The sequence below is a fragment of the Schistocerca americana genome, chromosome 7, assembly GCF_021461395.2.
Source record: "Schistocerca americana isolate TAMUIC-IGC-003095 chromosome 7, iqSchAmer2.1, whole genome shotgun sequence".
NCBI lineage: Eukaryota > Metazoa > Arthropoda > Insecta > Orthoptera > Acrididae > Schistocerca > Schistocerca americana.
In genome coordinates, this window is record NC_060125.1 from 516,221,640 (window position 1) to 516,244,751 (window position 23,112).

At 44.1% G+C, this 23,112-nt stretch overlaps 1 protein-coding gene across 2 annotated transcripts in view; it reads right to left on the reverse strand.

The window, feature by feature from the left end:
• LOC124622052 (lipoyl synthase, mitochondrial) overlaps positions 1 to 23,112 on the reverse strand; it is a 113,500-nt gene that overhangs the window by 68,296 nt on the left and 22,092 nt on the right. For both annotated transcript variants that reach the window (XM_047147615.1, XM_047147616.1), the window contains exon 4: positions 11,501 to 11,558. In XM_047147615.1, the coding sequence (XP_047003571.1) occupies positions 11,501 to 11,558 (58 nt within the window). The remainder of the gene's footprint in view (positions 1 to 11,500; positions 11,559 to 23,112) is intronic.

Genomic DNA, 23,112 nt, shown 5'->3' on the forward strand with positions numbered 1-23,112 from the left:
GACTACATGTCAATTCCAATTGATTGAAGAAGACAGCTAAAAACAGGGACGTGGAGAAAGGTCTTTAAAATATGCCATGGAGAAATGGAGGTCCACAACTAAAAAGTAAATGGCCTTCGCCATATTGCTACAACGGATAAAAAGTAAATGCAGTTGGAGTCCACGCGTCATTCACAAAAATGACTGTTAACTCAAACTGCTAACACAAACCAAAATGTAAGCAGTTAAAAACAAGGGCATTCTGTCTGGCAAAGACAGACAATCAAAAGTCTGGTGCAATATGCACAAAGTGGTGAAGGAGCACCACTTAAATGGCAATAACTGAAGACTGAGCCCGATGCGCAATCCAGCTAAAATCATCTCACGGCAAGAGGGCCAATAGGAGATCGTCCAAGCTGCTGGGAGATGCTTAATAACCCGAGCTTGTTCCCATAAAGAGCCAATGTGACACCACCTGCTGACAGATGGCAACACAAATCATCGGAGGGAATGTGAGAACTAGCGAGCTGAGGTACGAAGACTATAGGCTCGGCAGCAGTGTCAGCGGCTTTTTGGATTGTTTGGGGGGAAGAGACCAAACAGCGAGGTCATCAGTCTCATCGGATTAGGGAAGGAAGTCGGCCGTGCCCTTTCAAAGGAACCATCCCGGCATTTGCCTGGAGTGATTTAGGGAAATCACGGAAAACCTAAATCAGGGTGGCCGGACTGCAGGATTGAACGGCCGTCCTCCCGAATGAGAGTCCACTGTGCTAACCACTGCGCCACCTCACTCGGTGTGTCAGCGGGCTCGTTACCTGTCAGACCGGTGTGACCAGGAACCTACGCAAATATCAAGGTGGCTCCATCAAGAGTGAGCAAGTGACAGTTTTCCTGGACCCATTGCACTACAGGATGGGAGGTGTACAGCATCCAAGAGGCTTTGAAGGACAAAGAGCCAGAGCAGATGACACAATTGAAAAGCCTATGTTGCCGGATGCACTGCATGGCCTGATACAGGGTGAAGAGCTCTGCTGTTCCAGAAGTTGATACCGAAAAACGTAAGCGCCAATGATGAAGGCACACCCGACATCACGGTCAGCCGAAGAGCCATCAGTGTACAAAAAGGTACTACCGTGAAGTTCCGTGTGAAGGATGTGAAACTGAAGGGGATGGAGAGAGGCTGGAGTAGTGCCCTCAGGAAGCAAATAAAGGCCAAGGTGAAATCGGGCCGTCACATGAGGCCAAGGTGGTGAAGGGTTCACACCCACCGGGAAAGTAAGTTGCAGATAGCATGAAGTTAGGCTGCCAGAGCAAGAGCCAAAAGCAAACTCCAGGAGGTAACAGAGAGGAGGAATGAGCCCCATACTGGCAATCATAGGAGTCTTTGAAGGAGCCATAGGATGGGTGGCCACACACGGCAGAAGACAAACGGCACGCATATCTACTGAGGAGAAAGTCAAGGTGGTAGGACAACGGTAGTTCAGCAGCTTCTGCATACAGGCCCTAACTGGGCTAATGTAAAAGGTGCCCGTGGCCAAATTGATGCCACGATGGCGGATAGTATTGAGATGACGTCAGAGGGACAGACATGAAGATACGTAAACAAAACACCCATAGTCTACTTTCGAACGAACAAGGGGCCAGTACAAATGGAAGAGGGTGGCTCGATCTGCACCCCAGGAAGTACCATTGAGGACACAAAGGACACTGAGGGACTGAATACAGTGGACTGCCAGGTAGGACACGTGGGAGGACCGAGAGTGTTTCCTATCGAGCACGAGTCCCAGGAATTTTGTAGTTTCAATTAATGGAAGAGCAACAGGGCCATGACATAAGATGGTGGAAGAAACCAATTGCACCGCCAGAAATTCATACAAACGGTTTTGTCGGTGGAAAAACAAAAGCCATTGTCCATGCTCCATGAGAAAAGATGATTGACACATTGCTGAGGACACCGCTCAGTGATACAAGTCCGTGGATAACTGCAATATATGGCAAAACTGACAACGAAAAGTGAGCTGGAGATGCCCAACAGGAGACCTGCCACTACAGGGTTAATGGCGATAGCAAAGAGGACGATGCTCAGGACAGAACGCTGAGGCACCGTACCTTAAAAACTCTGTCTATTAAAAATTCCTGAACGAAACGGCGCATGTGGCCACAGAAACCCCATGTGTAGAGTGTACAGATGATACCAGTCCTCTAGTAGGTGTCAGAGGCTTTCTCCAAACTGAAACCACAGTCTATGATTTCCACAAAAAACCATTCACGACATGAGTGGACAAAGAGACGAGATGGTCAACTGTAGAATGACACATTCGAAAGCCACACTGTGCAGTGGTTAGTAAATTGTGAGACTCTAGCCACCATACCAACCGAGCATGAATCATATGTTCCATCACCTTGCAAACACAGCTGGTGAGAGAAATGGGGCAGTAGCTAGAAGGAAGGTGTTTGTCCTTACCGGGCTTAGGTATGGTTATGGCAGTCCCTTCACGCCAGCGTCTGGGAAATGTGCCCTCTGTCCAGATACGGTTGTACGTGTTAAGCAGAAAGTGCTTGCCCACAAAAGAAAAATGCTCAACATCTGAATGTTAACTTCGTACGGTCCTGGGGTGGAAGATCAGGCTGAAGTGATAGCATTATCTAGCTCCCTCACAGTAAAGATGGCATCATAGTATTCACGATTCTGAGAGGAGAAGAGTACTACCCAAGCCGCCTCTGCCTGTTTCTGATGGAGGAAGACAGGGTGGTAGTGGGAGGAGCTCAAAATCTCCGCAAAATGGTAGCCCAAAGTGTTGGAGATAGCAATAGGGTCCACGGTGACATTGTCTGTGAGTGTCAGGCCAGAAATTGGGGAATGGATTTTGGTCCCAGAGAGCCATCGGAGGTTGGTCCAAATGACAGAAGAGGGAGTGGAACTATTAAAAGAACTAGTGAACGAAATCCAGCTAGCTTCTTTGCTGTACTAAAGAACACGACGATTCTGTGCACGCATCTGTTTATAATTAATGTAGTTCGCCATTGTAGGATGACAATTAAAAATGCAGAGAGCACGTCTCCACATGCAAATTGCATTGTGGCATGCCTCAGTCTGCCAAGAAACCAGGACACGGCATGGTAAAGAGGAAGTGCGAGAAATGGAACATTCTGCGGCGGTAAGGATAATGTTTGTAAGATATTCCACCTGGTCATCACAACAGGGGAAATAATGTTTGTCAAAGGTTGCCAGGGAGCAGTAAAGCCTCCCGTCTGCCTTAGTAAGCTGCCACTTGGGTGTGCACAGAGGTGGAGTAGGAGTCAGCAGACAGACAGCACACGGGAAATGGTCACTTGAGTATGTGTCAGAGAGAAGAGACCATTCTAGACTATGGGCAAACTGGGCAGTGCAGAATATTAGGTCCAAATGGGAATAGGTGTGCGTGGAGTCTGAAAGGAAAGTGGGTGCTCCTGCGTTAAGGCAGAATAGGTTAAGCTGACTAAGAAAGCCAAGAGGGCACCTCTGTGACAGGTTCTGGGAGAACCCCAAAGGGGATGGTGCGCATTAAAGTCACCAAGCAACAGAAAGGGGTGAGGCGGCTGCCCAATAAGCTGGAGGAAGTCTGCCCTGAAGACATCGTATGATAGAGGGATGTAAATGGTACAAAGGGGAAAAGTCATGGGAGGAATGAAAAGGCAAACTGCAGCAGCTTGAAGGTGGGTAGTCATGGAGATGGGTTGACTATTGTCATCATCCTGTATATCCTGTATGAGCAGCATGACTCACCCATGAGATGGAATGCCGACCTCAGTGGGAACTTCAAAATGCACTGGGAAGAAATGCGAGAGCTCAAATCAGTTGTGAGGACGCAATTTTGTTTCCTGAAGGCAGAGAACAAGTAGATACTGTGATTCTAAGAGCCGCCATAAATCCTCTTTATTGGTTCGAAGGCCGCAAATGTTCCATTGGAGGTGAATCACGAAGGGAAGCTTGGACGATCTCCTATTGGCCCTCTTGCCGTGAGATGATTTTCGCTGGATTCCACATCGGGCACAATCTTCAGTTATTGCCATTTATTAAGTGGTGCTCCTCCATCACTTTGTGCATATTGCACCAGACTTTTGATTGTCTGTCTTTGCCAGACAGAATGCCCTTGTTTTTAACCACTTACATTTTGGTTTGTGTTAGCGGTTTGAGTTATCAGCCATTTTTGTGAATTACACATGGGCTCCAACTGCATTTTACTTTTTATCCGTTGAAGCAATACGGCGAAGGCCATTTACTTTTCAGTTCTGGACCTCCATTTGTCACCCCGGCGGCTCCCGAGCGGCAGCCTTCAAAGACTCGCTGCTACAGGGCACAGAGGCAGGAGGATCCTGCTCTATGAGGTCTACAGAAGCATTGGCAGTTTCTTCTGTCGCCTGCAGAGTCCAGGGCAGAAAAACAGTTGGTGGTGCGCACCGGCGACACAGAGGTTAGCCAGGCAAGGGTATCACTTTGTGACACTGTCGAAGAGGATTTTCGAATCGGCAAAGGAGAGGACCATTTGCCTTTGTTTGACTTCTTTGACCCTTTCCAGTTAGCAGAGGAAGACCCAAGTGTTGGTTGGCTGGAGGGACACAGGAAGTCTTCACGGGAGTCTTCTGTCCTTTCCATCCTGCCAGCTTTGTAGCTAGTGGCTTCGTCCCCTTGAAGTGAGAGTTTAACAGCTGGTTGCATAGCTGGAAGAGGAAACGGGGGCACTAACATGATGCTGGGTGATTTCACAACCACGGTGCTAAATTTGAGGTCGCATGTCTGCACGGCCACGTCCTTCGTAGAGCGGGCTGCAGCAGGAACAGTACTGTAGGTGCCAGATGTTAGAACACAGGGTTTCCAATTAGCCAAAAACTTGCGAGCAACCAGGCAAGGCACTTTTTCCTTCACCCGGATCTCCTGGACAGGCCACTCCTCGAGGTACACGGGACAATCGCAGGAGTCAGCGGCATGGCCGCCATTGACTTGATGCAGCAGGGAGACGGAGGCAGACAATTTCCCTGGTGAACATCCCTATCTCAGGTTACACATTTGGCTGGGTGTTGACAGGACTCTTGCATGTGGTTGTAACGATGATACTGCTAGCAGCACATTGGGTTCAGACTATACAGTCTGACTGGGATAACTTCATACTCTGCTTTGATCTTTGACAGAAGTACCACTCTACCAAAAATGAGAAAGAGTGTGTGTGTGTGTGTGTGTGTGTGTGTGTGTGTGTGACATGTTTGGATTTCTGCCTCGGTCAGACAATCAAGCAGTGTAGTGTAAATAACATCATGGGAAGAAATCAGCGTTCTATGGGCCTCGACACGAACAGGATAACCATGGAGGAACGAAGCTGCAAGCAGTTGTTGTGCTTGAGAATCAGAAGTAGTCTCCCAGACCAAAGTGCCATTGTGTAGCAGGATTTCACAGGGCCAGCAATTGCATCAACACCTTTCTGAATAATAAATGCATTTACCAAAGCAAAGGAATGACAGTCTACAGTATGTGAAACCACAAGGAACCCTGGTGCAGCTTTGAATCATTAGCCTCAGTCTGTTTATGTTTCACAGCTGTTAACTGTGATGATGTTTGGTTCAATGTGGGAAAATTCCCCAATGACTGCCAGCATTTCCGATGGTGTGCTCCTTCCAACTGGGGGGCCCCTTCAGAGGGGGGGCACACCTGCCTTAGGTGACTGTTCACACCTCTGATCGCACCTCCCGAACACCTGACACAGGGACCAACCATCAATTTGGGAAGGTACCAGCTGAGGCAATCATCCCACCCTGGCCTGACGTATACCAGGGATATGTGCAAACCTTACTTATCAATCCGGGGCTGGAAACTGTGCGTTATCCAGTCACCTGTTACACGTCACACGCATGGGCTGGCCTTCAGGAGGGCCCAGGAGGAAGGATAGGAGAAGGTGATTGAAGAAAGAAAAAAGCAACAGTGGAGAGTATTTTGATACTGACTATCGAAAATGCACAGTACATTTCCAAAAACAGCCCAGACATGTTCTGCAGACAAGGCGAAAAAGAACAGCAAGAGGATAGATTGCAGCATGGGAGGGAAATGATGTTGCAATGGTTAGGGCCCCATAGTAGCCAAGCACGGACCCACCAAAGAGCAACGAGCTCCCTGGAGGGATGCAACCCTATTGCACACGATTGACTCCTCCCAGAGTATGAATGGATGGGGAAGCTGTGAAATATGGTTGTTAAGTGCCTCATTGTCTAGAGAACTCTCGAGGGACGGGGGGTAAGCACGAAAAGACTACATATGATCTCCGGATTGGGCACATCAAGTATGGGAGCAATCGCTTTTAAGTGTGTTGAGGAGGAGAGACAAGATGCTATAATTATCATTTATAGGAAAGACAATGCCACCCCTCTCCACACTGTAGTCTTACTTTCTGTGGAGGTTACAACCCCTTAGAGTAGGGGTGTCAGCCTCTTTAAAATGGGTCCCATGTAGATAAAGACACAGGTAAGACCCTGTGCAAAGTATCTTAATTCTTCCATGTTTTCTGAAGTCAGTAATGTTCTACTGAAATATGGCAACAATTTTAACAGTGAGGTTATTCTTTGTCTTTTTGTCTCTGCACTTTTGGTGAGTCTACACTGTTGAGAGGATGAGGGGTTTGTTGGTTTCTTAGAGAAATCTGTAATTCCATAGATTACAAACAGTGCATCATCTGACATATCAGTCAAAATTAATCATTTGTTTTGGAAAACTAAGTTTCACAGTTACACTTTGTTTTATTTTATTTCTACTTCTATTCGTTACCACTAGCTTTGGAGTCGCAGCCCCATTATCAAGCACAATTGCATAAAAATTATACAAAAAAAGTATGTTTCAAAAGTATAAATTTGATTAAATCACACTATGTATATATTAATTAATGTAATGCCCAACAGAAAATTAATCCCTACAAAGCATACAATGTAGTTTCAGTTACAAATAGTTACATAACCTACAAGCAAAGAGCTCTACTACGTTTTAATCTCTGTAGGGATTAATTCCAAAACAAATATGTTATCAGCTACAGATCCACAAATACAGGTCTCCTTCAAAAATAATGGAGAAGATCAAGAAATATAAAGTTAGTATGGTTCCAGCCAGGTTTCCTGGCCCTGTGACTTTCTGCTTTGTGTTTCACATTTGAAACTGGCAGCTTGATAGCTGTAATTTCTTTGTCTTGGTTTTCCACATGTGCTTCTGTGGAAGACAAGTTACTACACAGTTCACTACTGTGTTGTATGTTTGCAGGCTCGAAAAACATGACTGACTTTAACAAAATGGTGTGTTTGCAAAAGCACTCATGAGCACAGTTGCCAGTTCCAGTTTACAGTGTTGTGAGGGTAAAAAGATTTCCTCGTCTCTACTAATTTCTCAGTCTCAGTGGCAATGAGATAGCAAACACCGGTGGATTCCTAACACTTATAAGCTTTATTGCTTTGGCATATAGGATTATGTTCATACCTTGACAGCCTGGATTTTTTACCTTCAATGAATGTTCGTGACTACAGACTGTGTGATTCCCAGTGCAGTTTATTCGTAATAGTGGTGATGAACAGAATACTCCAAGTTCATTTGCCACATGTAAGCTATGTAATTTAAGGTGGTGTGCCCATAATGTTATCATTTGGAACACTTCAGTGGGTTTAATGTGCAATGCCATCTTAAAACACACAAATATAGCATTGTCATATTCTAGTAAGACTAGTGTGTTGGAGTCGCAGCTGTTTTCTCAAGTTACATATTGCGACAATATAACGATCTTCCCAGTTATGTCAACTCTTCAGATATCCATCCCTATTACACCTCCGCATGAGCACAACACCAGAAGCTGAAGATTTTGTGAAGCTCCATACATATTTGTTACTTGCCAAGTAATTTTGCCTTTTGTAATCGAATAACTTGCGAAGAAGCACAAGTTTCTAAGCCACCTTACTGATCTAAGGGTTTCTTCAATACACTGAACATCTTTTTGAATATAAAAGGATGAGATATTTTCAAAAGACCTCATATCACATTTAATATCATGAACATATTCTCATCCCAGACATCACCAGCAAACAATTGTAGCACTTCAACAGCCATCCACTTCACTGCCATATAGCATACATCGATGTTTCTGAAGTTTATATCATCCTCAAACCCGAGTGTTCAAGTGAAGAACTATGCTCCCTATGACACAATGTTTCACCATTGCTCTCCACAATGATTAATGAAGCATTCACAGAGCTTACAGTTACAGAGGATTGGCAGTATTCACAATTACCAAGATCAGCACCCACATGTTGTAAGGCATACTGCTATCTTTGCTGTCATAACTTATTGACACAGTACTCCTTACTTAACAGCTGGCTCCTGGAACTTTTGGAACCAAGAACACTTTCTCTGTGAAAGCACTGTCTTGCTGTATAATGACAATGCCGCAGTGCTAGGAGTCATACACAGTCTTGGCGTGGGGAGTGGAATCAGTGCTGAAGTACTGCACAGAGCTATCATACGCATTAGGAAGTGGAATTAATAGTTAGTAGAAGGAAAGTGTTTCAGTTAATCTGTGTAATGGCACAAGGGATTAATTATGGGGTGTACATATGGATAATGAAAAAAATTTCCCAGATTTTCCAGTTAAAATACATTTTTTCCTTGCTGAAAATACACTATACCCCTAGTGAAAGCAAATTTTTTCTGTGTTAAGTGACAATATACCTTCCCTCATAGCTATAAAACTTATTAACCCTTTGAATGCTGAAGGTTTCATACAACAGCATAGAACTTTCAAACATTATGGAAATGAAACCCAGCAAAAAACAATGTGTTTTGAAAAGATCTTTGATGCTCAGCAATATTTACAACGCATAAATAGGAATTCCACCAACTACACCACAGTAGATTCCGAAGCACTGAAACTGAAACTTTCGTGTGCTTTTGTCAGCTATTATAGCTCATGTCATGTGATCTTGCCAGCCAATGACAGCAGATATTGAGAGCATAGGACACATGCTGTTGTCAGCCAACAGCAATGTCACTGTTAAATAGTGGAAACACACAAAGAGGAAAAGTTAGTGGCTTAAGTTAATATACATACAGCATAGCTACAACAAAAGCTAAGCTTTCACACACAACACTGGTCATTAATTTTTTGAGGGTGTGATTGGGCAGGGTCCTAAGAACACGGCTTAAATTGCAGCAGCTGAATATTTCTCACAAGCCTGATTATAAATTTCACTGCTGTGCACAGGACATTTTGTGGGTTACCTGGCTGAATACATGTTCTGTCGAGCACTTCAACCTTTCCATAGGAAACCCAATTACATGCGCAATTTCTCACGAACTTGCTTCACACTTTTTTTAAAGGATAATTAAACTTTTGTCATCATTATTGCACAATTTGTAATCCATGAAAGAACTAAAATAAATATGAAAAACTAACCTTGAAACTTGACCTTTTCTAGCACGTGGTACCTTTTAAGATATATCAAACACAAATGTGCCAGTAAAATATTAAATAATAGCATATATGATTCATCTTCTGCGCCTGAAATTTTTCTTTGTGGTTGGTTCTCAATGTTAAGTTCTGAATGAGAGTCTAAAGCTCATTGATTTAAGAAACTCATCACACATTCTCACATGTAACGTAATTCATCTTGTATAAAAGGAAATTTACTTTGATAGTAATGCTTCTCAGTCCACTGTTCACAATAGTTTCCTGCAGCAATGTGCAAATGTAGATGTCGCACTCATCAAAACGAGACTCTTGAGAAAGGCGCTTTGAAAGCACAATGTTGTTACAGACACTTGTGTGTGGATTGTGTCACACAGTGTCTTGTTGTTGTAAATGACACATTTTACTTGAAACTAAAGTTTTACTTTTGTGTTATTCTCTCGTTTATGCCTTATTGCTGCAGTATTATTCTGCAGTAGTGGGCTAAAATAAATTTCTTTGTTAGAGCTATCTGTTTTAACTAAAAACTAAAACAATGAAAAATTCCTGGGCTTTTCTAGCTGTCTGGGGCATATACACCCTGAATTATGGTTGATACTGGGTCATGTTTGAGATTCAGTAGTTATTATGGGGGAAACATACTGAGAGTAAAACATATATGAAGAGGCATCCATGATCAGTGATTACTTGTTAAACTAATGTGGAAATGCAACAACAAATGTTACTTCAGTGAGAATATAAAACAAACATAATTGTTAATTACACTGGACAAACTTGGGCATTTTTAGCACAGTGTGCTACATTGAGGAACAATACAGAGTACTTTGAATTGTACTGTTATTACTTCAATTCAACTTCAATATATGAAAAGTGTAAGAGACGCATATTCATAGTAGGCACCTAGTCAGGTTATTTTGATAATCAAGTGTGATTCCATGTAAAGCTCCCATATATTCTAGTCCGATAGCCACAAAATAAACATAAAAAGACATTAATTCAAAGGACTGTGGGGCTTCACAAGGTTCACCACACTTGTATGCAGCCAACAAAGACTGAGCTCTCTGAGGCACCAGCCATTGGCCATGATCCACCATGCAGAAGGGTCATGTGGGTTAGTGAATGCCAGGGATGTAGCTAACAATGTCCACACCCTATTTTCAAAGACATACTATTTCTGATATAAGATCAAAACACACCACACACTCATCTGCCGGATGAAAGATCAATAGTCTTTACTGTGACTATGGCCTATGGCCCTGCCGCAGTGGTAACACCAGTTCCCGCCAGATCACCGAAGTTAAGCACTGTCCGGCTGGGCCAACGCTTAGATGCGTGACCATCCAGTCTGCCGAGCGCTGTTGGCAAGCGGAGTGCACTCAGCCCTTGTGAGACAAACTGACAAGCTACTTGACTGAGAAGTACTGGCTCTGGTTTTGTAAACTGACATACAGCCGGGAGAATGGTGTGCTGACCACATGCCCCTCCATATCCGTATCCAGTGATAACTGTGAGCCGACGATGACACGGCAGCTTGTCGGTACCGATGGGCCTTCATGGCCTGTTCAGACAGAGTTTAGTTTAATTTTTTACTGTGACTATAACCAACGAGCAGGCATCAATGATTAAGTCTAAATGCTTTTACAGGGTTAAATGTGGCTTGTGTGTGGTGGCACATGTGAATATGATACATTTTGTATGTACTTCAGCACTGTTCACTGTTATCACATCAATTAGTTTATATGCAAATGTTGTAATTACACAAGTAACAGCAAATTATTATTTTATTTCATAGAAGAGGCAAGAGACTAGATTCCACTGATTTATAGAACTGCTCCTGTAGCATGGGAAGGAATGGTTCATTACCAGATGTTTCTACTCCTGTCACTATCTACCCAATACCCTGCATACATCCTTTGAATTCTTCAGTGAATTTAGAAATACCTGGTAGAGATACTTTGTTATCAAACTTACAATAAAACAGAGTTTCCAATATTTAATCCAGAAGACAAAAGAATGACCGGCAATTCCAGAATGGTTGGCTCTACAAATAATGTACTTACTGCTTTTTTAATTCCATCACAGTCGTGGCAAAATGGTAGGAACCACCATCTGGGAGATCTAACAGAGAGAAATGATCATTTAAAATACTGAAGAATAGATATGTCAACAGTTCATGATAAGAAAGAAACAGAGTAATAAAAAAGGACAGGGTACAAGAAAACTAGAACTTCACTGGGAGTATTTCGGAATTAAAAATGCTTCTTTAGAAATTTCCCATTCACTCCATTTAACAAAAGATTTCTCACTAAAGACTTTATTCAGTAAATGTATGTGATATTCAACTCTCGCACACAGAACTGTAGTTATTGGGATTAGCACAACTCTTCAGCTGATGAACTAGTCACATGAGGACTGTTAAGGAAATGGGTTTCACAAAAATGAATTTACTACTAATACTAGAACAGTGTCACACAGTATCTATACAATATACTTCCTACTCACACAAAAATTATGGAAGAGTTTGGAATATGGATAAATCATACACACGTTATGTAGTATCATGACAATGACAAATATTTTGAGCCATTTTGGTGACTAGTTTCGCTGCATTAATTTAGTACACCATCCGTCTCCCCGCCCACCCCCACGAAAAGGAAACAGCAGCAGCTGTAAAGAACACTTGGGCATGTGAACTAGGTATGATACAGCATCTGAAAACATAATGGCAGCTGTTTCTTCGCATATACAAAAACCTGCCAGTACATTGCTGCTAGTTCAGACATTTCACAGCTTGCCAAAAGCATTTACCCTGTAGCTATTCAGATCACTATCTGAGTGCATTTCTTACAGTGGTGTGCTACAAAGACCATGCCCTATGCATCGCCTGCCATCAGTGACAGAGGCTCATTAACGATAAAAATGTAGTTATTGGCAAGAAGAAAGAAGAGATACGGCATATGCCTTTGAATGCATGACATCCACTCCATGCATACTTTCACTAGTTCTATCTCCTGCTCATAAATATCCAGAGAGATTTTTTAACCTGTTATGTACGTCACAACAAACTTTCCACATTTTAAGTACATCTGAATCAAAAACAGTTGAACAGATAAAGTTACAACCTAATATTGCGAACATAATTTCAGTTTGTTTGTTTTCGGGGGCAAAAACAACTAGGGTCATATGCACCCTTGTCAAAACTGTAGTACACAAAGACAAAGAGAAGAGCTAAAAATGACTACATGTTAATCCCAATTGATGGAAGAGAAGACAGCTAAAAACAAGGAACTGGAGAAAGGTCTATAAAATATGTCAGAGAAATAGAGGTCCAGAACTAAAAAGTTAAATGGTCTTCGTCGTATTGCTATGACAGATAAAAAGTAAAACACGGTCGACACCCCATGTGTTGTTCACTAAAACAGCTGATAACTCAGAATGCAAACACAAACGAGAAGATAAGGAGTTAAAAAAAGGGTGTTCTGTCAGGAAATTACAGACTGTCAAAGGCTGAGTGCAATGAGCACAAATTGGTGAGGGAGCACCACTTACCAAATGGTGATGACTAAAGACTGCCCGACACGCAACCTAGCTAAAATGATCTCATGGAAAGAGGTCCAAGAAGAGGTTGTCCAAGCCGCTGAGGGGGACTTAATAGCCCAGAGTTTGTTCCCATCTAACAGGCGGCAACACATTGGCCATTGGAGGGAATGTAAGAACTAGTGAGCTGAGGTACGCGAACTGTAGCCTTGGCAGCAGTGGCTCCAGCATGAGTGAGCAAGTGACAGCTTTCCTGGACCCGTTTCACTAAGGGATGGATGGTGTATAGCACACAGAGGCTTTGAAAGGCACAGAAAGAATCAGAGCAGATGACAATAGAAAAGTCTGTGTCGCCGGATGAACTGCATGGCCTGTTACAGGGTGAAGAGCTCTGCTGTAAATAATTAGCAGTGTTCCGGAAGCTGATACCAAAAAACGTCTGTGCCAATGACGAAGGCACACTCGACACCATGGTCAGCCTGTGAGCCATCAGTATACACAAAGGTATAATCGTGAAGTTCCATGCAAAGGTCATGAAACAAAGCAATAGAGCGAGGCTGGAATAGTGTCAGGAAGCAAACAAAGGCCAAGCTGAAAACGGGCCACCACACGAAGCCAAGGTGGTGAAGGGTCCACACCCACTGCGAAATTTGCAGGTAACATGAAGTTAAGCTGCTGGAGCAGGAGCCGAAAACCAACTCCAGGAGGTAACAGAGAGATGCACCTCATACATCACCAAAGAAGCAGACATAGGATGGGTGGTCGGACATGGCAGACAAAAGGTATACTTATCTGCTGAGGAGAACATCATGCCAGTACAACAGCAGTAATTCAGCAGTTTCTGTATACAGACTCAACTGGCATGCCACAATGGTAGATTGAATTGAGACGGCGTAAGATGGACGGACATACAGACACACAAAAGTTTCAAACGGACAAGGGATCGGTGCAAATGGAAGAGGGTGCGACATTGAGGGATCAGGTGCAGTGGGCGGCTAGGTAAGGTACACGGGAGGACCAATAAAGTTTTTTATCAAGCACAATCCCCAGGAATTTTGCGGTTTTAGCAAATGAAAGAGTAAAAGGCCGAAGATTTAAAGATGGCGAAAGAAACCATTGCGCCACCAGAAATTGAAAAGACCGTTTTGTCAGTGGGAAAGGAAAAGCCATTGTTGATGTGCCACAGTTAAAGACAATCAAGAAATTGCTGAAGATGCTGCTCTCAAGGAGACAAATCCACAGAGAACTGCAACATTTCGCAAAATCATAGACAAAAAGGAAGCCGGAGATGTGTGGCGAGAGAGGGAGCATAATAGGGTTAATGGCTACAGCAAAGAGGATGACGCTCAGGACGGAGCCCTGAGGCACACTGGTTTCCTGGATAAAGGTGTACAACAAAGCAGAACTCACACATACCTTGAAAACTGTGTTTTTAAAAACTACTGGAGGAAATGGGACAGGCAGCCTCTGAACCAACCCCCCCCCCCCCCCCACATGTAGAGAATACATGCTCCCCAGCATGTGTCTTAGTCTTTCTCCAAATCAAAAAACATGGCCACAGTCTAGTATTTCCACAGAAAACCGTTCACGATATGGGTTGACAAAGTGACGAGATGGTGAACAACGGCACACTCAAAATCCACATCATGCAGGGGTTAGCAAACTGCGAGACTCAAGCTACCTTACCAGCTGGAGACAAATCTTATGTTCAATCACCTTGTAAAGACAGCTGATGAGAGAACTGGGGCAATAGCTAGAAGGAAGGTGTTTGTCCTTATTAAGCTTAGGCATGGGTATGACAGTTGTTTCATGCCAGCATCAGGAAAACACGCCATCTGCCCAGATGCAATTGTGGTCCTGCAACGTCTGAATGTGAACATCGTCTGGCCCTGGGGCGGAAGATCAGGATGAAGTGAGATCATTATCTAGCACCCTCACAGTAAAGGTGGCACTGTAGCATTCACGATTCTGAGAGGAGAAGAGTATCACCTGAGCCACCTCCACTCGTTTCCGATGGAGAAAGGCAGGGTAATAGTGGGTGGAGCTCGAAATATCCACAGAATTGCAACCTAAGGTGTTGGAGATAGCAATGGAGTCCACAACATCATCATCTGCTATGGTGAGGATGGAAACTGGGGAATGGGCCTTGGTCACAGATAGCCATCTGAGGTTGGCCCACACAATGGAAGAGGGAGTGGAAATATTATTCTTATTAGTAGATGAAATCCATCTATTTTTTGCTATCTTGAAGAATGCAACGACACTGCGCACACAACTGTTTATAATAAATACAGTTCACCATCAGAGGATTAGAGTTAAAAAGGTTGGTTGGTTGGTTGTTTTGGGGAAGGAGACCAGACAGCGTGGTCATCGGTCTCATCGGATTAGGGAAGGATGGGGAAGGAAGTCGGCCGTGCCCTTTCAGAGGAACCATCCCGGCATTTGCCTGGAGTGATTTAGGGAAATCACGGAAAACCTAAATCAGGATGGCCGGACGCGGGATTGAACCGTCGTCCTCCCGAATGCGAGTATAGTGTCTAACCACTAGTTAAAAAGGCAGAGAGCATGTCTCCACATGTGAATTGCACCGCAGCACGCCTCACTCCACCAAGGGACCAGACACAGTGCAATAAAGATGACGTGCGAGGAATGGAACTTTCAGTGGCAGTAAGGATAACATTCGTAAGGTGTTCTAACTGGTCATCACAATTGGGAAAATAATGTTCCTCGAAGGTCACCAGGGAGGAGTAAAGCCTCCAGTCAGCTTTCGAAACCTGCCAATAGGGGTCACACTTATGTGGGGCAGTAGTCAGTACTCGGACAGCACACAGAAAATGGTCACTTGAGTACGTGTCAGAGAGAATGGCCAAGTCAAGACAACGTGCAAGCTGGGCGATGCAGAACGAGAGGTCCAAATGGAAATAGGTGTGTGTGGAATTTGACAGGGACATGGGTGCCCCAGTGTTAAGCAGATAAGACTGAGTTGATTGAAGTCAGCCAAGACGGACAGTTTCTGGAAGAGCCTCAAAGGGGATGGTGTTCATTAAAGCCACCGAGTAGGGAGTTCACCAATAAGCTGGAGGAAGTCTGCCCTGGTGACACCGAATGACAGAGGGATGTAAATGTTGCAAAAGAAAAGGTGAACCAAGGAAAGAAAATGCGGATGACAACAGCTTGCTGCTCGGTGTTCAGTGAGATGGTTTGACTATGGACAACAATCTGGATGGGCAGCACGACTACCCCATGTGATGGAATGCCATCTTCAGGAGGAGGGGCGAAGGTCAAAGCAGACCGGAAAGAAATGCGGGAGATCAAAGCGGTTGTGAGGACGCAGTTTTGTTTCTTGGAGGCAGAAAATGAAGGGAAGCTTTGATTCCAAGAGCAGCTGTAATTCCTCCTTGTTGGATCAAATGCCCTGAACATTCCATTGGTGAGTCATGGCAGGGAAAGGCAAACAGGGAAAAGATGAAAGGTTGTCACCTCAGCACTGCCAGCCTTCGAAGATTCATTGCAAGAGAGCTCAGAGGCTGGAAAATTCTGTTCCACGAGACCTACAGAGCGTCAGCAGTCTCTGTGGGTCAGTCTGCGGATTCCAAGGCAGAAAAAAACTTGGCAGTGTGCATAGGCGCAATGGAGGTCAGCTGGGAGAGGGTATCATGCAGTGCCACTGCGGGAGAGGATCTACGAGCCAGGGAAGAGGACAATTTGTCTTTCTTTGGCACATGACGACTCAAATGTTTGTTGGCTGGAGGGAAGTAAAAAGTTTTCGGGCAAATATTCCTTCTTTCCTTTCCGGCCTGCCGGTTGTGTAGCAGGTGATTTCGTCGCTGGAGGTGAATATTTGGTGGCTTGTTGCACAGCTGGAGGAGAAGATGACGGGGACACTACCGTGACACTGGACAACTTGACAGCTGCAGTGCTGAATTTGAGGTCACAAGCCAGTGTGGCCATGTTCCGGGTGGAGCAAGGCATAGCAAGAAGAGTGAGCAAGAAGAGTATATTAAGTGCCAGATGGTAAAATGCAGGGCTTTCGACTAGCCAACAACTTGCGAGCGATAGGGTAAGGCACTTTTCCGTTCGCCTGGATGCCCTGGACAGCCCCCTCCTCAAGATACATGGGACATTCTTGGGACGAAGCTGCATGGTCGCCATTGAAATTGATACAGCTGGTAGCAGGTGGCAGGCAACAACCTCGTGAGCATCCCTACCTCAAGAAACATATTTGGCCGTGTTTTGATACAACATTTGAGTGTGGTTGTAACTTTGACACTGGTAACAGCACATCGGGTTGGGAATGTATGGTCGGACCACAGTGACTTCGTAGCCTGCTTTGATCTTTGATGGAAGCACTACTCAGTCAAACATGAGGAAAAGAGTGCAGGTAGACACTAATGTTGCATCAACCGTATTCACTGTCAGATCATCGAGCAGCCTAGTGTAGATAGCACCATGAGAAGAATTCAGCATTCGATGGGACCCTACACAAACAGGATACCTGTGGAGGAGTGAAGCTGCAAGCAGCTGTTGGGCTTGGATATCACAATTGGTCTCCAAAAGCAAAGTGCCATTACATAAAGAAGAGTAGGATTTTACATGGCATGCAATTGAATCAACATCTTTCTGTATAATAAAAGGGTTAACCACAGCAAAGGACTGACCATCTTCAGTACATGATACCACGAGAAACTGAGGTGTAACTGGGAAATTCTTGAAATCTTTAGCCTCACTTCGTTTACATTTAATAGATGTAGTCCGAGATGGTGACAAGCTCATTGAGAGAAAATCACCCAATTGCCAGTGCCTCTAATCGAGCACTCCTTCCAACTGGGGGCCCCCACAGGGGAGCTCACTCAACTTGGGTGATTGTTCACACCTCAGGTCACATCACCCTGAAGAGTGGTGAGTGCCCAGGGAGGAAATTTTTCTATGATTACCTTTTATTTATTGTGCATGGTCTCCTTCTAAATAAACTCTTTCACTATTGATACACCACGCCCAATCCCATTTCCACTTCCGGAAGCAGTCTTGGTACAACCCTTACCAGGTCACACACAGTGCCATCTGCAAATTTTCTCTTATCTCGCCTATCGTTGCAAATCTTCGTCCTTTCACTGGGATTATCAACTTTGTGAATAAAAAAGTCCACAGGGCCCAGGTCTGGAGAGTGGAGAGGATGAGGCAACATAGTGATTTCGTATTTTGTGCAATAGTCATGCACCAACCGGGACAAATGTGCTGATGCATTACCGTGTTGCAAGAGACATGAACTGCCTCATCTCATTTCAGGCCGTTTCCTTCTCACATTTTCTCGCAGGTGTGTGTACACATCCTAATAATACTATCTATAACAGTTTGTCCCTGTAACAAAAATTCATTATGAATTAAGCCTTCAAATTCAAAGAAAACTATCAGCATGGCTTCGACATCTGACCTGACCTGAGCTGACCTGACCTGACAAGCTTTCTTTGGTCTTTGAGAACCTTCCCAGACCCACTGTGAAGCCTCAATCTTGGTCTCAACATCATAGCTCTAGACCCACATCTCATCACCAGTTATGATTCTCTTATGGAACATCCCATTCTCATTTGCGCAATCCAAAAGCTCTTCATTCACAGTTTGCAAGGCAAAGGTCTTTCTGGTCCTGACACGAGCAATGGCACGAACTTGGCGACAGCACAACATATTCCATGTCACTGTGTCAGGATTTCATGACGCGATCCAACTCAAATGTTAATTCTTCTACCATCTCCTGAACAGACAGTCTTCAATTGGCACACACAACTTCATTGATGTTACTGAAATGAGCACCATCAGTAGACATCAAAGGGCATCCTCAACGACAGTCATCTTTAACTTCAGTCTGGCCACTTTTAAACCAAGTGAATCATTCGTAGCACCGAGTACAGCTTACGCACTCATCACTGTAGGCTTCCTGCATCATTTGGTGTGTCTCTCTAAGGATTTTCTCGAGTTTCATGCAAATTTTAATGCAGACGCATTGCTCCTCTAACTCTGCCATCATGTAATTCACAAACTGTGCAAACAATGTCCTCGATACAGCATTGAACAATAACTAACAGACATACAACGATGAAACTTTTGGCAGTTACACATTCAACACAAGCGAGTGTAGGGATGCCAACCGCATTTTGCTCCGACATACCATTGACGCAAAATTACAAATGTTCCAGAAATTTTTGAACAGACCTCGTACACATTAGGCAATGAACAAAAACATAAAAAGAAAACAGGGTGAGTATGGAGTGTTTTCCTGATTACAAAACTTTATTTCTAAGGAACTATGCTAAATACAGCTATACAGCTTGTTGATAATGGTAGCTTACCTCAAAGTTTTATGGATGGTGAATTACTTTTGAAAACATTATCCGAAAACTGTCTTGAGCAGCTAAATCGACAGCCTAAATCGACAGCCAAAGCATAATGGAAATATTTTAGATCTGGTAGCCACAAACAGACCCGATCTCATCGACGGTGTCAATGTTGAGACAGGGACTAGTGATCATGATGTTGTCATTACGACTATGGTTACAAAAGTTAAAAAGTTGGTCAAGAAGGCGAGGAGAGTATTCTTACAAGAAAGAGCAGATAAGCCATTGTTAGCATCCCACTTAGTAAATGAATCGACTTCATTTACTTCCGGTACGATGGACGTGGAAGAATTATGGGCAAATTTTAAACACATTGTAAATCACGCATTGGAGAAGTATGTGCCGAAAAAAAGGGTTACAGACGGAAAAGACCCACCGTGGTTTAACAGCGCAATTCGGAGAATGCTCAGGAAGCAAAGACAGTTGCACTCACGGTACAAGAAAGATCGGGAGAATGAGGACAGGCAAAAGTTAGTAGAGATTCGTGCTGCTGTAAAAAGGGCGATGCGCAAAGCATACAATCACTACCACCGTCATACCTTAGCAAAAGATCTTGCTGAAAACCCAAGGAAATTCTGGTCTTAACGTAAAATCGGTAAGTGGGTCGAAGGCTTCCATCCAATCACTCACTGACCAATCTGGCCTGGCAACGGAAGACAGCAAAACGAAAGCTGAAATTTTAAATTTAGCATTTGAGAAATCTTTCACGGAGGATTGTACAAACATACCACCGTTTGAGTCTGTTACAGATTCCCGTATGGAGGACATAGTGATAGACATCCCTGGGGTTGTGAAGCAGCTGAATGGGTTGAAAATAAATAAATCGCCAGGTCCTGATGGGATTCCAATTCGGTTTTACAGAGAGTACTTTACTGCATTGGCTCCTTACTTAGCTTGCATTTATCGCGAGTCTCTTGCCCAACGTAAAGTCCCGAGTGACTGGAAAAAAGCGCAGGTGAAGCCTGTATATAAGAGGGGTAGAAGGACAGATTCTCAAAATTACAGACCAATATCCTTAACATCTGTTTGTTGCAGGATTCTCGAACATATTCTCAGTTCGAATATAATGAATTTCCTTGAGACAGAGAAGTTGCTGTCCATGCATCAGCCCGGCTTTAGAAATGTTTAGAAAGCATCGCTCCTGCAAAACGTAACTCGCCCTTTTTTCACGATATCTTGCGAACCATGGATGAAGGATATCAGACGGATGCCATATTCCTTGACTTCCGGAAAGCATTTGACTCGGTGCCCCACTGCAGACTCCTAAGGTACGAGCATATGGGATTGGTTCCCAAATATGTGAGTGGCTCGAAGACTTCTTAAGTAATAGAACCCAGTATGTTGTCCTCGATGGTGAGTGTTCATCGGAGGTGAGAGTATCATCTGGAGTGCCCCAGGGGAGTGTGGTAGGTCCGCTGTTGTTTTCTATCTACATAAATGATCTTTTGGATAGGGTGGATAGCAATGTGCAGCTGTTTGCTGATGGTGCTGTGGTGTATGGGAAGGTGTCATCGTTGAGTGACTGTAGGAGGATACAAGATGACTTGGGCAGGATTTGTGATTGGTGTAAAGAATGGCAGCTAACTCTAAATATAGATAAATGTAAATTAATGCAGATGAATAGGAAAAAGAATCCCGTAATGTTTGAATAATCCATTAGTAGTGTAGCACTTGGCACAGTCACGTCGATTAAACATTTGGGCGCAACATTGCAGAGCGATATGAAGTGGGACAAGCATGCAATGGCAGTTGCGGGGAATGTGGATAGTCGTCTTCGGTTCATTGGTAGAATTTTGGGAAGATGTGGTTCATCTGTAAAGGAAACCGCTTATAAAACGACCTACTCTTGAGTACTGCTCGAGTGTTTGGGATCCCTATCAGGTCGGATTGAGGGCGGACATAGAAGCAATTCAGAAGCGGGCAGCTAGATTTATTACTGGTAGGTTTTATCATAACATGAGTGTTACAGAAATGCTTCAGGAACTCGGGTGGGAGTCTCTGGAGGAAAGGAGGCGTTCTTTTTGTGAATCGCTACTGAGGAAATTTAAAGAACCTGCATTTGAGGCTGACTGCAGTACAATTTTACTGCTGGCAACTTATATTTCGCAGAAAGACCACAAATATAAGATAAGAGAGATTAGGGCTCGTACATAGGCAAACAGGCAGTCATTTTTCTCTCGTTCTGTTTGTGAGTGGAACAGGGAGAGAAGATGCTAGTTGTGGTACGACGTACCCTCCGCCAGGCAGCATATGGTGGATTTTCACACACACACACCCCACACACACACACACACACACACACACTGTAGGTAGCACAATTTAGAAGCACTGCTGTCACAATGCCATCTATGCAGCAGAAAGTGCAATAACTTTTGTGGTTTCATTAAACACAGCAACTAAAACAATTCACTGACAGCTCCATTATGCCTATGGTTGATATCTACCAGGCATGAAGTGCATCAAATGAAAGTATGAAAAGTTAAGAGAGAGTGGCAATGTTGATGGTAAGGCAAGAATCTGTACCTGGAGAGTTATGACACTGTTTATGCCATGCATACAGCATTTCAAAACCGTCCATGGAAACTGATATGCCATGTTTCTGTTGAAACATGCATACTTCAGAGTATTCTAGTGAAGATTTAACACAAAAATGCTGCACATCCATGCATACAACTGCTGCTCTTGAAAGCCTTGTAGCCAGATGATAGGACTAGACCTATTGAGTTTACTGGGAATATGCTGGAACGAATCGGTGCAGACAAAGAGTGATTTATTTATTAAGTTTGTTTTCTGACAAAATGACTTCACATTTTCAGGAAAGTAAACAGGCACAATGTCTAGATATCATTGTACACCACATAAGGGAGAGCCCAAAAGTGTGCTTAATGCACAACGCAATTATTGGATTGTATCTTTTTTTTTATTTTCCCCATCAGCTTAGCATTATGGTTACAGTTTACCTAGACCTGCTGGAACTTTGTTGCACCTCAGTTGTGGGAGTTTCAACCATGTGTAGCATTTCAACAAGATGGTGTACCACACATCAAGGGTGATCTGATTGTCAGTTTGTGGCTGAAATCTTTCTGGACACATGAATAGGCAGAGACAGTCCAACATTATAGCCATTACACTAACCAGACATATGCCTTCTGTTACTTTTTGTGAGGTTACAGTAAGGATAAAGTGTTCAGTTCCTGACATGCAAACTCTTACAGTACTGCAAAAACAGTGACAGCAACTAAGTTGGCAAAGACATGGAGAGAAACTGAGTATTGCCTAGACATTCCAAAGGCAACATCCGAAGTACATTTGGGAGAGGGGGGGGGGATGGAGAGAGTGGGGAGATAGAGAGAGGGGGGGGATGGAGAGAGGGGGGGGATGGAGAGAGGGGGGGGATGGAGAGAGGGGAGCTCAGCCCGGCTGAGCTCTTACATGGCCGACAGCCCCGCACGCTACTTCATCTCCTGCAGCCTTCCACCTCACGGCCGCGGGTGCCTTCACTTGGCCGGTTCACTGCCGCCGACCTCGTCTGGGTACGGGGATATGGCAGGCGACCAAAATGGAGCCCGGGCCGCATCTTACGACACCGTGGCAGACACCTGTATGAAATCCAGATAGACACGGGTGTTGCAGTGCGTCATTCGGACCAGCTTCAGCCTCGTGTGCCGGCAACGCCTGTTCCGAATGCCGCTACACCACCTTCGGCTCTACCTGATGCTCGGGATCTTGGCATCTCTCAATACTCA